At 40.7% G+C, this 16,562-nt stretch overlaps 2 protein-coding genes across 2 annotated transcripts in view; both read right to left on the bottom strand.

Annotated features, from left to right (window-relative positions):
- The window catches only part of LOC139337292 (protein C19orf12 homolog), a 344,772-nt gene that overhangs the window by 217,947 nt on the left and 110,263 nt on the right, over positions 1-16,562 (bottom strand). The window lies entirely within an intron of this gene.
- Positions 1-16,562, bottom strand: part of LOC139338007 (TBC1 domain family member 10B) — a 60,951-nt gene that overhangs the window by 27,079 nt on the left and 17,310 nt on the right. The window contains exon 11 of the mRNA XM_070972885.1: positions 495-599. Coding sequence (XP_070828986.1) covers positions 495-599 — 105 coding nt within the window. The remainder of the gene's footprint in view (positions 1-494; positions 600-16,562) is intronic.

Below are 16,562 nucleotides of genomic sequence, written 5' to 3'. Positions count from 1 at the left end.
GCAGTGGTGAAACTGAAAGTGTGCGCTTGTCTTACAGTAGAGCCGCTCTAGCCTCCAGTTATGCTATTGTTTAAGGTCTTAAGTCTTTTCGTCAACTAATGACAAGCAGTTAAAATATTACCAAGAGTTATACTGTAACACAATTGTGAATTAATGCACTTTTATGCAGGCTTGTACATGTCAACCTCTTGTACGCACCTCTGTCCCATATTGAACATGCTGACTTGATAGTGATTTAGTACCGCTGACATCTCACCTGTATTGGTTGAGACCATTCACCAGTCAGGCTAAGATAAATGGATGTAGGTCTGTACTTGTTGCATAGGCAGGTTGTAGTCACGCACTCACAAAAAATAAATTGAAGCAGATGTTAAAATATCCAGTGCCAAAAGAGGCTAAAAGCCTACGTCCATGTCCAGCATTGCCTCAAGCCCTGTAAGTCACCGCCAGTCTCTTTCAAACAAAACGCTCGTGGTAACTTTCCACACACTCACCTTTCTCAGTTGGCTTTTCTCCTTCTGAAGGTGTTGATACTCCCTCAGATTCTTTCCCTCCACTGACTTGGGTTGGCAGTGTGGCCTTCTGCTTTTCACATTGGACTGAAAAAGAAACCACCACAAACTTAATATAAAAGGCTACACTAGCTGCTGCTAGCATAGCACACGCACATCTACCGAACTGTCAGAGGTCAAGTTGCATTGCATATGTGGCCGCTGCATCTTTACAAGTAAGAACAATGCATGGAATAAAAAAGAAGATATCTGCTTATTCTGCATCAATTTTGATTCTTTAACTGTCAACTGAGTCAGATAATGTTGAAGAAGAACAGTGCTTCTTAAAGACACACAATAAAGTCCCCTTTAGCTCTATAGAGCTTTTTAGTATACTTTGGATCATTCTTTTGGTTTCCCAATCAGCAACTCTGCTGTCATCAATCTTGTTTCCAGGCACAGTAGGCAGCAAAAAAACTCTAAATCCAATCTATGTGACCTGTCCAGAAGCACACAGACAAACAGGTAACAAGCTGGTGAACACGGTGCAACACACAGCAACTAAAGAGAGTGATATTTTTGCTGGTGGTGACAAAAAAAGTTAAAAGGACAATGCATATTATACTTACTAATGTGAGTGGGTGGAGAAAGGAACTGCAATTGCAGCTAATGATGCTCCAAGTTTAACACATATATTAATGCAGTGTTTTTCAGCTTGTTCTGCTGCCCCAAGAGGCCCAGAAGAATCAATAAATGCATCTCACACTCTAATCAATTGGTTAATTGGGCTGGGAACACTTTCTAAAGATGAGGAAATTGCCATACTCTTCTGTTTTTTGGCAGTTGGCAGATCGGTCATTGACCCTGTTCACCCATTCTTACACACAATGGTCAGCAGCCTCTGCTGTCCTGCAGTACGTACAATAAAACGGAGACTTGCTGTCACTAGTAAATATTGTACAGTTGTCAGCTACTTTTTGGCCATATTTAATAATTGTCCTCTTTTGTTAAAGTCTTTCCCATATTTGTTTGTCAAGCCCACACAATTTTAGTGTTGATCCCATGATGACTAGCGACCACTCTGGAAGCTAAAGGATAATAACATCAGACTTAACTACTAAATCACGGGATCAGAACTTACAAACGTAGCATTGCCGGTCTCAGAAAAGCTGGGTCCAGTATTTGATTTTCCTTTGCTCACTGGGAAGGAGCACGTCAATGTGTGGGTTAGTGTCATGCAGGAGGCCAGGGGTGATGTTCACTTCTAATTTGTAACAGTATATCAGTATTTTAACACAAGCGTCAAGGATAAGACTTCTGCCAAACAGGAAGCGCCAATGATAAAGTGCAATGGCCAAGGTCTCCCAGCTGATGGACGGCCTTTGCAGAGTCCTGAGTAGTGTTATCTTTGATGGTAAAACAGCCCCCCCACCATAGCCCATGGCTCTCTCCCTCTGCTTATGTCTGTCCCTCCTCTCCTTCTGATCTACCTCAGTCACTGTCAGACATTGTTGAAGGAAAGGTTCACGTCTGCAGCCAAATGCCAAACTCAAAACACTGACGTGTCACAGCCTGTCTCCCATTAGCCACCCAAAGACTAACCGGATAAGAACATATGGTATTTTGAAATAAGAGGGCAAATTAGTCAAGCATTGTAGGTCTGACAATATGTCCACCTCTGCTAGCTCTGCACACTCTGAAACTTCCTTTCGCAACTCCACTCTTCCCTTGGATGACGGGCAATTTAGCATCATATATGACTTTGATATTACAGTTGTAAATATGTTTTCAGACAGCCAAAACAGTCAAACGTGTACACAAAAAACAGACTACGGATGCATTAACACTGGTGAGGTCACCTGCAAGGTTTCTGTATGACTCAGAGTTGTAATGAGAAGGTCTGAGTGACTGTGTGACTGTGTGACTGTGTGTGTGTGTGTGTGTGTGTGTGTGTGTGTGTGTGTGTGTGTGTGTGTGTGTGTGTGCGCCTGTGTGACAGAGAGAGAGAGCGAGAGAGATTTATAGCTGGTACTCAGCCCTGTGCAGGTTCAACTACTCCCTCTGAAGCTACCACCCATCACCCAGTTTCTCACAGTACAAAAGCTCTTTCAGAAAAAAAGAGCTTTTGGGAAACACTGCACAGCACACAGAACACCTCCAGTAACGACTTTCTGTTACATATAACAATATTCTGTCCATCTATGAAATTTGTGTGGGGTCACAGGGGGCTGCAGCCTCTCCAAGAACACAACAGGCCAGAGGTGGATGCACCCTGGAGCCAGTGAATTTGGAACCACATTCTGGCTGTGAGGTCACTGTGCTATCCACTGAATCCCCATGCCACCCATTTAAATCTGCAGGTTCATGGCAGTTTAGTCCAGTTTATCAAAGGTTTGGCAGTAGGACGGGGGAGTTGTGTGTCATGTCAGCTACAGTATTAAACTGCAGTGATGACAACTTTAAATGGAACATAAATCCCACAGTGACGTGCTCCAGGTGAGCTCGCTACAGACACAGGCTAACAGAGAAGTACCCTAATGGCAGTTGTGATCATGACTAGTGATGGTGCAAAAATTCCGTTTTTGTGTCATGTTGGAAGCCTTGAACGCTGATTAGAAATAGTTACTGTGGCCATTGCTGAAATTTGAAAAATAAAACTCACCAAGACCTTCCTCGTTCGTCTTTTCACTGTTACACACATTAGAGTATATAATATATTTGAATATATATTGAAATTCAAAATAATTATTGACAGCCCTACTGTCCTGCCAACATCACAATAACACAAGTTGTTTTATACTTAAAATCCATTTTCTTCTGTTTTTCACACATATCTACAGTGACTGCATGCTGGACTCAGTGTGCTGCTAAAACACAGTGACCTACGCATAATGTGCCTGAACACATTATGTGCAGACACAGATGGAGGACTGAAGCTTCTGCTTTGATGGCTTAGGAAAGTCACTGAAATGGTTGGACACAGTCCTGCCGAACACAATGTCAGAAAAGTTTGGGGTGGAGGGGTTTTCCCAAAGCTGTTCAACTGCCTGACAAGCACTTTTGGCAGAGTACACCGGCAGCTTTAGCATAACACAAGATATCTGGCTTAATTTATGCCTGAATTGCCTCTGCAGAGAATCAACAGAAGGGTTCTGGTCCAGAGTGGATGTACAGTAGACACAAGTGAGGAAAAAAACTGAAACAGAGCAAAACCCCGTGTTGCAAAAGGATTTTAAGGACAGCTGCATTTACGTCGAGTGGGAATGTAGCTTTCAGACCACCAAAGCTGTGCAGATAAGAGCTGGAGAATAGTTGCAGGGTGAAGACGGAGACAGAGAAAGCTACTATAGGTTGTGTACAGCTTCCACTGGAAGGATACTGTAGGCCTTGTGTTTTACCTCCACTTTACTTGCTTCAGGGTAAAAATAATTGGGCTTAGATTTGAAACTGACAGTTTTTGCCAAACTGAATACTAAATCTACTGCTTTAATTTGAAAAATCACAGTTTTAACAACACAAGTTGTTCGGCTCATTGCAATGCAACAGAAATTGGCCGAAGATCAAAGCAAACGCTCCAGATGAATAACTCCTGGATCCTGTTCAGCCTTAACTGCAAGCATTGTAACATAACCAGCCTGGCCTTTAACTGCTGCTCAAAACAAACAATAGCTTTTTGTAGCACAAGTTGTTCTGTCACACTAAGTGTACCACTGGTCCGAAATGTCTGAGTACCACAGCTTTATTCAAGGGCAAAACATTTTTTTTAAATTACAGCCTCTTAAATTGATATCACAGGCCAAATAGCTAAAAATAACAAGTCTTAGTGCCTTCTTTGGAATTATTACCAGAATCACAGGCTTGCCTCTGATAGCTATCAGACAAATAAGTTTACCAAAGAAGAGCCTCAGCTGCTCTCTTTAAACAGCTGATGCCAAAATAAAGGTTTAGACTTATGCTATAATGATAGATTCCAAAAGACACACGCATATATTCTCATACAGTGATGACGGGCAGACGACATGTTGGCAAAGCCATTGACAATAAAACATCACATGGAGTATCATCATTTTTAGCGAAGTGGCTGGGCTCTAGGAACGGCAATGCTGGTCAGCAGGCCGGTCGGTCCACCACTTTGGTTCAGAATGAGATATCTCCATGGATTGCCGTGAAATGTTTTATTGACATTCATGGTCCACAGAGGACAAATCCGAATGACTTTGTTGATCACCCCTCACCCTCCCACTACTGCAAAGTTTTTAGTGATCCACTGAAAAAAAAGTGCTAATCATGGCTCCACGATGACTCTTCCTGTGGTGCCACTGATGGATTGACATTTTTGGTTAAGAGTGAAGTCTCCACTACAGTTGGATAGATGGATTGTTATAGCTTTGGGATACCCTGACTTTTAGTTTAGTACCACCATTTGGCCAAAATTGAAATATGTCACAACTTTGGTTTCTAATAAAAACATCTGTAAAACATTTCCATCATCCAATATTTAAGATTAAGGTCGAATTACTTGCAACTGTTAGTATTTAGTTAGTAACAGTGTACATTGTGTACACACACACACACACGCACAGAAATACACACAGAAAAGAGGTCAGGGTCGAGTGTGTCAGGTACAGCATGCATACCCATTACACTCACAACCTAACAGACAAATATATGAAAAGAAATGATGTAACACAAACACACACAGTGATGTGTAACTATTAAATTAAAACATATGGTCACATCACAACACACACACACACATAAACAGTTGAGAATGCGAGTGTGGGTAAGCTCAGCTCCTGGGTTTCTCTATGACTCAGGGATATAATGAGAAGGTATGAATGACAGTGTGTGTTTTACTGCCCACTCTCTCTCTCTCTCAAAGTCAGTTTCGGATGACAGAGTACTCTGCTGATTCCTCAGTGTCCAGGAATTAATGCTGATGACACGCAACATTCTGAAGGTTGTGTTTTGGTGTGTTTGAAGTGTCTGGTGTCCTCCGGGAGTTGGCGGGGCAGCACACCTGTAGCTGGGATTGAATAAGCTCTAATGTAAGGCTGGGCTCAGCAGATCCTGTGGCCTGGGAGCTCACTGACACTGTTCAATGGCAGCTTTGAAGTGCTAATCATTCACAGAGAGGGAAAACTAGACAAGGTAATGGGCAGAAAATGTTTTAAGGGAAGAATGCAAATTGAAAGTTTCCACTCTAACACCTAGTTAACAGGAAAAAAAATCAAATAAGACATATGTTTAATTTGCACCACATCTCTTTCTAACTTAAATGTGACATCTGAAAATGGTGGCCTCTCTGCCCTCCCAACGAAACTGCTGGACGGTTTATGTAGATAGAAAATTGATTCTTAGAATACAAGAGACATAAGACATAAGGTCTGAGGTGAGAAGAAGAGATGTTAGTCAGCAGTTCTTAAGATTGGAAAACCTGCATAACATAATGACTAAAGGGCAAAGTTCAGTTTGGATTGACGTCCATGTTGAGCGTTCGATGTGTTATTCAGAGAAGAGTCTATCATGCTGGGCTTGCGTTACATGGTGTGGAATCAGAAAAGATGACACCTTAGCCAACGATGCTAGTTGGAGAAACTGCTGTGAATGTAAAGATACAGTCAGTTAAGCAAAGGCATCATTTAGATTATTATTGATAACTATTCATTTTATTGCTCAAATACCAAATTTACTTGGATTTTGTGCCAATCATGGGCCTGCTGTGCTTTTATTATGGAAAAACATGCACTTTGTGTTGCATCACTTTTTAACAATTGACCACCTATTGGTTATTAACATCTCCACCAACTGATTAAGGAAGACAAGGCAATTGGCATCCCTGGAGGTCTTTGTTTACCTTCTTCTAGTAACCATTACCTTTTATGTAGTCAACATCTGTCTGACTCAGCTCACAAAGTGATTGATCAATTGCATCACATGTTTGCTAATTAATCAGAGCAGCATGCTGGCATGTAAAAAGTGTTCATGTGTTGGAATAGTAGTGGCAAACAGCTGAATCAGCTGAGGTGATCATTTATAGTTTGTTCTAACTGGCTCAATTTGTGTATGTAATGTGGAAACAGACAACTTTTCAACACTGCCTAACATTTCCAAGTCGCATTATTGTTGTTGGCGCCGGTGTCGCCAAGACAACTGGACCACTTTCCATTTTCCACAGAGCCCAGCAACGACCAAAGATACAGGAAACACTGCATCTGTTTCCAAATTTCAGTGAAGAAATGATAAAAAACACTTTGGAAACAAGAGAGACGAAAGAAGCATGTCCACTGAAGAGGTGAAGTGTAATTGCCATAATTTCATATGGAGTAATAACATACTTTGGGTTGGGTTCAGGGTGGAGGTGGTGTAGTAAAAACATTAGAATAAAAACATGAGTTCATTCATTCAATTAGTCAATAATGCAGACATGAAAGAAGGTAGAAATGGTGCCAGGTGACTAGATCATCAGTCAGCCTTCATTTTCCCACGAGATCGTACCCGGTGGCAGACTAAACTACAAAGGTGTCATGGCGTCATTATGCTATAGCTGTTACATTGTGCAATCAACATTTACTTCATAATGATATGCTGAAGCAAAAAACTTGTCTATCGCCAGTGTGGTGACTAGGAAGAACTAATACACGAACGGTGGAAGTAACACAAATTCATTCCTAAATTCATAAAAGTCATAAAAACGCATGTGAAATAAAAATGGATGTGAAATGAAAAATGGAGTGATTACATCAAGTCAATCAAGTGATTTATTTACAGCTGATTTCATTAAAATAGATGTGATATGGTGAAGACAGAGCCAAGTGTCATTATTTTGTTAATCTTATATTCATCAATCACCACAAAAAATTTCCATTTATCATTTAAGGAAAGTGGTCTCAAGGGAAGATGTTTACACATTAACAGTGGAAGTGAGGAAAAGTATGGGAATGGAAAATAATAATAAGCATGATAAAGTGTCATTTGATAAATCTGATTGACAATTCATTTGAAACAGTGCTGAGAATCAACTGGGCTGTGCTTCTGTCTACTATTCATCACTCTCAATGTCCAAATGACATTTAACATTCACAGAAAGCAATTTGTGTTACCTCTGCTCAAAATGTTAGTCATTGCACAACCTTTGTGTCTGTTTCACTCTGACAGCTCTCATCAATGTTGTGTCTCATCAACAGGGAGCGGTGTTTGGCAAAACTGGGACCTGCCCAGCTGCGGACAGCACAGTGACCGACTCTCTGGTGAAAACAGTGGAGCATTAAGCAGCTAAAGACACATACTTTCTTCAGGACTCAGTGAAGACCCATACTGAGCTGAGAGGACAATGAGTACTGGACTAATATTCATCAGGTGGCCAGAAATGAATACTTATGCTACTTTGTGTCTGCTGGAAATGTAAATAGGCAACCGTTTAACACTTTCACCACAGCTACTTTTTTAAGTGATAATGTGTCGATGTTGTGTGTGAAGTTTGTTTCAGGCAACACAAACCAATATGTAGAGTCAATGGAAAGATCTGAGTAACCACACTGATGGCAGATTCTGTCACCACCAGAGTGGAAACAGGCCTGAGGCTTCATCAGCTTATTGCTGAAGTTTACCTCTACTAGAGACAATAATGTCCTGGCTGGCTCCTTATCGCAGAGCAACAGATGACAACGAAAGTCAAGTCAAGTTATTTGTTATTTTAGCCGAGTGGATGTGACTCAGCCATATAATTCCTCTGCACACCGTTTGGTCGCACAACACAAAGAAATGTTTAACCTTTACTACTGGGTAGAGAAGCAGGGGAAAAGAAAGGATTATAGTAAAGGCAGACAAGGAAAAGGTGAGACAGAAAGAAATGAGAGGGGGAAAAGGTGGAATACCCAGATGTCTTGTGCAGTTAGAGATAAGATGACAACTTGACAAAAGTTAAAACACAGATTAATAGGACAGCTCTTTGTGAGATAATGGCATTACCCACACACTTCAGCACACAGGTACTCAAAAAGAAGTATGTAAGTGCACATATGTCTACAATGTGGCCCCAAACACTACTGTTATAGGTCAATGAATGCTGTCACACTATTGGCTTTAAAGATTTGGATTGAGATTAGTCAGATTGAGTGTGATTCTAGGTTTGTTTATTATTTCACTTTTGTATTCTATTTCTGGAAATCCAATTTAGAGTATAGAAATTTCTAAATTTAGAGTATTTATATAGTGCTTTTCCAGTCTGATGACTACTTGGAGAGCTTTTACAACACAAGCCTGCATTCACGCTGCTCATTACAAGTGTTACCTATTCACACACACTCACACAGCAATGGCACAGCATCGGGTTCAGTCTTGCCTGAAGACACTTTGACATTTAGACTGCTGAGGCCAGGGAACGAACCACGACCTTCTGATGAGTGGATGACCGCTCTACCTCCTGAGCCACACAGGGGAGCCAGGTACACTGAATCACTGAACAAAGGTATTTATTTCTTATTCAGTTGGGCTGAACAAGTGTTATCCAGGCACAAACAGATGCAGGCCGGAGGAGTGGATGTGTAGGACATGTAAGACACAGATCTCAGAGAATTAAAGATTTCAAATGTTAATGTTAGGTCTTGCGTATTTCTTAGGCTGCCTTAGACTGCACAGTGGCAAATCAGATTACACTGGACAACTACTGATTTATTATATCTCTGCTGATAAATACAGAAAGGCCAACAGAGAGAGCAAACATGAGAAACCAGTAGGGAGGATTAAGACAAGAAAGGCAAAAGATTATGAGCGAAAGAAAGGGGATTTCCACGGAGACACTGTAGTCCACTTACAAAGAAAAACAGCCAACTTAAAAAAGAAGTCACAGTAGAAACCTCTTCTGCCTCACTTACTCTAACAAATGTCATTGGCGCAATGACAGGATCCTGATTTAAACCATTCAACATCTGACAATGATTCCAGCTTGGATTAAACAGTCTGAGCTTGAACTGTATTTCATACAAACACATCATGTCTTTAGGTTTTTCATTCTTTTCGGAGTGTGTTTGTGTGTCCACGGGTTCATAGGTCTATGTGTACAGTACAATTAAGTAGCATTAGGCTAGAGAAACGTGAGAGGCCAACAGATGGAGGAAAGGAGATAAGGAGGTTAAAGAAACATAACCTACAACACAATACAGCACAGCACAGCCAGGGATGGAGCCAAGAAGTGTACACACACACACACACACACACACACACACACACACACACACACACACACACACACACACACACACACACACACACACACACACACACACACACACACACACACACACACACACACACACACACACACACACACACAAAAGCAAGGTTGACTGTGAAAAATGACTTCAGAGGTACAGTGTTAACAAGGAACAGTCTACCAGCAGCTTTTAGACAAAATTTGAAACATCCTCAGACATAAAAGTTGAAGAATTACTTCAAAAACACAGTTCCATGTAAACATAAGCACTGAAAAAATAGAACTTGTATATTAATATTAATGACTGAGTTAGAGCAACTGGGTAATAAAATGTGCGCTTAAAATCAAATATGATGAAATGTGATTCTTAACCTCATCAGTACTTGATATTTTTCAACGGCTCACTATAAATGGGGAGGTCCATAAGTCAAAGCAAGCTCTCGAGCCGTTTCCTGAGTTTAGCTTTTAATCCCTTAAATGCAACAGGTGTTTACAGTATCTAACCTAACCTCATGAGCATCATCCCACAAAAGCACTCATCACTCATTATGTTAAAGAGTTCAAAACCATTTTGTTTAGACTGCTAGCAAATACCCATGTCCTCAGGCAGTCTTTGAGAGCAAATCACATAAACACTATTACGGTCAAACACTAACACCCACGCTCATATTTGCCTCTGTAGTCTGGTTTTGTTTTAACAGCTGGGTACCCAAGGAGATCAACATCTCATCTCGCAGACTGTATGTCCTCATTAATCAGACAGCAGGCAATAGCTTAATTATTCCTGCTGTTTGTTTTCGTGTTTGCTGCTTTGCATGTGAGCATGAAACTGAAAGACAGGAAAAGCTCCCTGAGAAGTGTGTTTTAATCGCTGGTTGGGAATACACACAGCAGTCAAAATGTGTCTGATGACGATCAAGAGAAAAACACTGAGCTTTTAATAAGAACACGATCGCACAGATTCAGTCGCACAAACACACACAAAGCTCAAAGAAATTGAAAGTCTTCGTTATTGTGTTGGTAAATCAATGGCTTAAGAGTGTGGAGGCCATGAGAGGGCATGGTTAGGAGAATAGAAGGAGCAGGGAGGGAGTGTGGGAAGAAGGCAGGAGAAAAAAATAACAGCAAAGAAGAGACAAAGGCAAAGCAATAGATGAGGAAAGAGGAAAGAGGAAGCGGGGGCTGAGGTTCAGAAACGAGCAGAAATCTCATCGGCCACACAAAACTGCATTGAAAATCACATTTATGTTGTCAATGTTGGCAATATACAGTCAGAATTCCAAGATGTTCATATAATTAAACCCCATTTTCAGGGAAGATGTTTACACATGAATAGGCAACCATTGATCCTGCCAGTCAATGTGTTTACATTCGGTAATGACCTCTATATACAACAGTCTTCACTGCTAGAGGCAGAGTCCATCATTTCCATATTCACATTGACTTCAAATGTCCAGGAATTCACAGGAGACAATGCAGCATGTATTCTGGCAATAGTTTGTTATTTTGTCTCATTGAAATCAGCCTCATTATTTACTGTTACTTAGGTTACTGCTAATGCAAACCAAACATCAGCATCCTCCTGGTGATACTTCACATTAAAAGCATTCAACTTGCGAAACACAAGGTGCTTAAAGTCAAACAGTAAAGGAAATGAAGTGTTTTTGGCACTGAGGTAAGCAGCGACAGTGTACTACAAATGCATCAGACAGCAGTTTTCTACATTTTTTGTAGGCAAATCAGTCTTAAATTAATAATTGAAGGTAATAATGCAATGAGATGGAGGAGCAGCCTCAGTGAAGATGAAGAGCTGCATATGACAGGATGAAGGACTCGTAAACCTCAGCAAGGTAACTGACTCCTTTCACTGTGGAAAACTACTCCCACCGTGCCAAGCATGAAATCACACCGTTGTGGCTCATAGCATGATGGAACAAGGCCAACAGATGGAGTATTTAGTTCAGAAATCTGCAATGTATCATCTTAATCTGCACTTCAGGACTGAAATCAATCAACAAAACTTGCTTGAGTTTTTTAATGAAATGCAAAGGAAGTCAGGAAAGGAGAGAGAAATGCAAAAAACAAAACAACAATCTATGACGGAGATAAATGTGTCTCAGGTGAAAGGAACTGCCTGGTGCATTAGAGGAAGCAAGTAAAGCAGATAGATGGGGATGAAGAGAGGGATGTGGGAGAAAGAGAGGACACAGAGGAGAAAGGCATAATAGAAGGGAGTGGGCCCCATTCGCCCCTGATCCCCACTGACCTGTGAGTTCTGACCCCTGCCACACCCTGTCATTCAGAATCTGCCTCTTAATGTGTCTTAAGGCCTACTGCAAGGTCAAAGTTCATACCCCGAGGTTAAAGGTCCAACAAGGACTCGAGAGGCTGGGGTACATGAAGCTGGACACTGAGCAAAAAGTAACATATAAGAGAAGAAGAAGGGTAGGGTGGAGGTTAGCATGGCCACGGATTGAATGCAGAAAAGAGGAGAGGAGGAGGAAGACTGAGGGGTGAACAGAGGAGGAGGAGGAGGGGTGAAGAGTTGGAGGACAAGAAAGGAAGTAAAAAATCCAGATCTTTTCCTTTCTAACTTGTAATTACAGCTGTCCAAACTAGAATGATGAGCAATCCAAACAGAGTCTGGGGCCTCTAATTTAAGCTCCATAAGTTTAATAGTTTATTGTGTCATTTTATGGTGATGGCTAAACACAGTTCAATGAAGTTAAGTTCTTTGCCTCTGTGATCATCTGTCAGAACAGTCCTCCAGTTTCTCTGTGGGTCAGTGTGTGTGTGTGTGTGTGTGTGTGTGTGTGTGTGTGTGTGTGTGTGTGTGTGTGTGTGTGAAATCCTACAGACTGTGTGCATTTGCCTATCAGAGCTTGACAGACTGTAATTAATCTCTTCTGAATTTCTAGGGTCAATAAATCACCTATCGTGGAACTTGTCCACCTTCTTCTTCTCCATTATTTTCTTCTTTTTGATTTTCAATTCCTTCTTTTGTTTTTATTTCACTTAAATCCCCCGCAAAAAAATTCTCAAACACTGTGCCCATCTGACGAAGACAAAGTGAAGAAGAGATGAGTGCTGGGCATTGTCAGTCCTCTTCTCGGTCACACTTTCTAAAACATTTAACAAAATGCCTTCTTTCTTATCATTTTTATTTCTTCAGTATTTGACATCAAAGGTGCAGCAAACATGCTCTTCTTGCCTTGTTTGGTAAGAGAAGGACAACCCAAATTTGAGTGCATGCAAATGATCATAACCTCTTTTAAGAAATTATGCCCCAGATTTTACAAGAAGTAAACATAATTAAGAAAATCTATTAATTATTCAAATCTCAGCTCCGATGCTTGAGTTTGAGAGCTGAGCTCTACTTCAGAATACAAACAAAGCTGCATTATTCACACGCATGAACACAAAACCATGTTACCCTCTCTCTCATCTCACACACACACACACACACACACACACACACACACACACACACACACACACACACACACACACACACACACACACACACACACACACACACACACACACACACACACACCTTCTCCAGCTATACAGCAATACACACACGCTGTAGGACAGCCACAGGGCCTCCACAGTGATATTGGTAGTGCTGTGAAACTTGCAAGGCGAGCTGGAGTGTGTGAACATGCACACAGGAAAACCCTCAGGGTCCAACACTGGAGGCAAGGATTCAGGCCCTTGGTATCCCTACCAACATCGCTTTCCTTTCTTTTCCTTCAAAAAGACTCGTCTTACCCTCTCATCTCCTCTTCTACTTCCACATTCTAATCCCATCATCGACAGTATGTATACAAACATCACAAATAATTCATTCTTCTCCTAATTTTATCTAATGAGGGAGGGACTGTATGCAAACAAGCACAGAATCCCTCACCAGCTGCCTAGTTCTAATTAAATGAGGCGAGAAGATGGCAAACTGTTGTTCGCTTGCTTTAGCCGAAGAAATTCGTTGCACAAAAAGCTAATGTAACTGCAGCACATATAAAACCGACCATCAAATTACATGAAAAAGGTGCATTACAAAATAGATTCTGCAGTATCACAAACAAATGATGCTTGCTTGAGAAAGAGTAATTAGTGCTGAGATGATTGGTTGAAATGTAACTAGTTTGATAGACGATTGTTTGGGTCATATTTCAAGTAAAATGCAAAACATTATCTGTTTCCAGCTTCTCCAGAGTGAGGATTTGCTGCATTTCTTTCATGTGAGTCTATCAAGTGATACATTTTTACAATGTTTTTCTTAAAGACTAAATGATTACTTGCAAAAATGACCGTCAGATTAATCAACAGTCAGTAAATTCGTATTACAAAATATATTATGCAATAAATTCCCATAAAAATTAGTAACTGCTTACCTGATATTAAATAACAATGAAAAGCTGACAACACATAACTCAGTCTTACAGTTTTATATGACATTAAAGTTTGATTTGACAGTGAAAGTGTCAGTTGACAACAGCTACTACTACTCAGTCCACATGAGCAGCCAGACAAGCTTTGAGGACATTGACCCACTTTCAGCAACTTGGAGTTGAAAGAAAATGGTACTCGGGTCGATGTTTTTTCAGGACTGATATAGATTATTAATGATCAAGGAGACTGAAAACAGATACTTGAAAACAATGTACAGTACATTTGCAGTAAAAATTAAAATGCTGTGTCAAAATTTAGACCAACACAAACTCCAACGCAAAAGTTCTTTGAAATGCCTTTAAGCATATGTATGTTTAATTTAAAAGAATTTTTCACCATTATCTTCAAACAAAAAGTGCACCCCATCAGACTTTAGATGGGAACGTGACAGTGGAGCGTTTTTAAGATTTCCACTCTGGAGGCCGTTTTCACTTTTTTGTGTTTTTAAGCACCAAAAAGGCCATCGCCGTCTAAATGAAAGGTACATCCCATAAAATATTTTATCGTTTTCACCCGCCCAGCGTTGTTGTGTAAACAGGGCCTTAGGTGCAGTTCCATTACGTCTAAAGTCTATCAGCACTATCCTGCACCTGTCTATGAGAAAAAGAAGAGTCAGAGACAGCTTCAGGATACACTCCAGTAACAGTGCTGGTAACACTGTCACGAGTTGAGTATTACCGGCTCTGGTAAGTAACGTGCAAGAAATAACTTTACATACTATCATTCTTTTGCTTGTCATCTGGCAAAATTATGGATCAACAAATGAACTTGTTGATGTTCATTTGCACATTCAAGTTAGCTCTTTGAGACTTAACATTAGCTCGCATTAGTAGACCACTGGCTACCTGTTAACAAGCTAACATAAAAACACCAACTCATATGGGCAAGTAATGTCATGCTCGCAAAAATAAGTTAAACGCAGTTAAAATAAGTTCCACTAGCACTGGTACCCAAGTAGCTCAAAGACACAACGCTAGCCATCACTATGCAAATTAACTCAATTATCTCTTTTAGTATAGGCTATCACTCCAACAAAACGCGTTATTTGACCATTTTAGTGGTGTAACTTGGAAATCGGGCATGCTTGTCATTACAGAAATAGATCATAGGATTGTGGTGTTTTAGCAACTTCAGCGGAGAGGATTGTGATGTTTCTAAGGTCAGAAATATCTGCTGTCTTGGAAACATTGCTCCACTCCAATCTGCAAATGTGTTCCTCTGTGCTTATCTGTAGCACAGCAGCCTTCTGTGTTCAGAGTGAGATCAGAGTGGTGACGACAGACAGAGGCGGCTGCATCAGAGCTAAAGTGGAGCATTTTTAGCTTACTTTATCAGCAGTCAGATTTACAAAACACAGATTCTGATAATAGAAAAAATGCTGAATATCAGATCTGATAATTGGCCTGGCCAATGATTGGTCGACACTTCAATATCTGGGTCATTGCTGGTGGAAAATACACAAACAGTGCAAGTCATGACCCTCCTGTCCTCTAGGAGTTGAGCGGTTGGTTGGGGTTGAACAGTTGGTGAAAAAGCTCATTTACCATCACAGACCTATATAAACAAGCACCCTGACCCTGTTTCTGTTGGAAGTCTGATCAAGGTAAGTCCAGCGTACACAGAGTGAGGTGGAGACCCTTCTATGGTATTACATATGTGATAGAAATGGAATCCGTTAAATCCCACTCACAAGAGAGGTGTCTAATGAGGGGAGTAGGTTAGCCTAAGGCTGAACAAGCAGGTGGCATTCCACTTCAACCATGAGAAACAAATGGAGATTGGGGGGGGGGTGTTACAGCAAAGCTTACTAGAAAGCAGGCCCAACTAAGGGGTCGTAGGTAGGCTAAGTGCCCACGGCTAAGACGCCTTATCCAGGTTAGAAAGGTGACATTCTTGTGGGACTAACAGATGCAATCCAGCCCTAACATTGGCCTCAGACCACGACACCACAATAAAGATAACCCAGATATTTTTTTCCACTACTTCCATTTAACCTTTACTTCAGTCCGGACATACTAACAAAATATACGATTTCGATCACTGGTAGCATACTTTCTTTGGAAAAACCATTGCATAGTGTGCAGATACTATTTTGTTTAAGTCTATCTTACATGAATAATACTGAAATACATCATCAGCATAATATTATTAAAGGCAATCATGGCTGTCAGATATATTGCAACAAATCATGTTTAGTAAAAAAATTCATTAATCTAATCAGAATCAGAGTACTGTTGTGTAGGCTATGAATGTTTGTATAGACACAATGTAAAGATTTTATATGAGCTGTAACTCAACAGAATGTTGTTTATTTCATCCAGCCTTTACTTCACTGACCACTCTGGTCTATCGTCCAAAATACACTCATTTGATATTGAGGCCATCTATCAAGAGCCTCTTAG

The sequence above is a fragment of the Chaetodon trifascialis genome, chromosome 10, assembly GCF_039877785.1.
Source record: "Chaetodon trifascialis isolate fChaTrf1 chromosome 10, fChaTrf1.hap1, whole genome shotgun sequence".
NCBI lineage: Eukaryota > Metazoa > Chordata > Actinopteri > Chaetodontiformes > Chaetodontidae > Chaetodon > Chaetodon trifascialis.
This window is presented reverse-complemented; position numbering and strand designations above follow the sequence as displayed.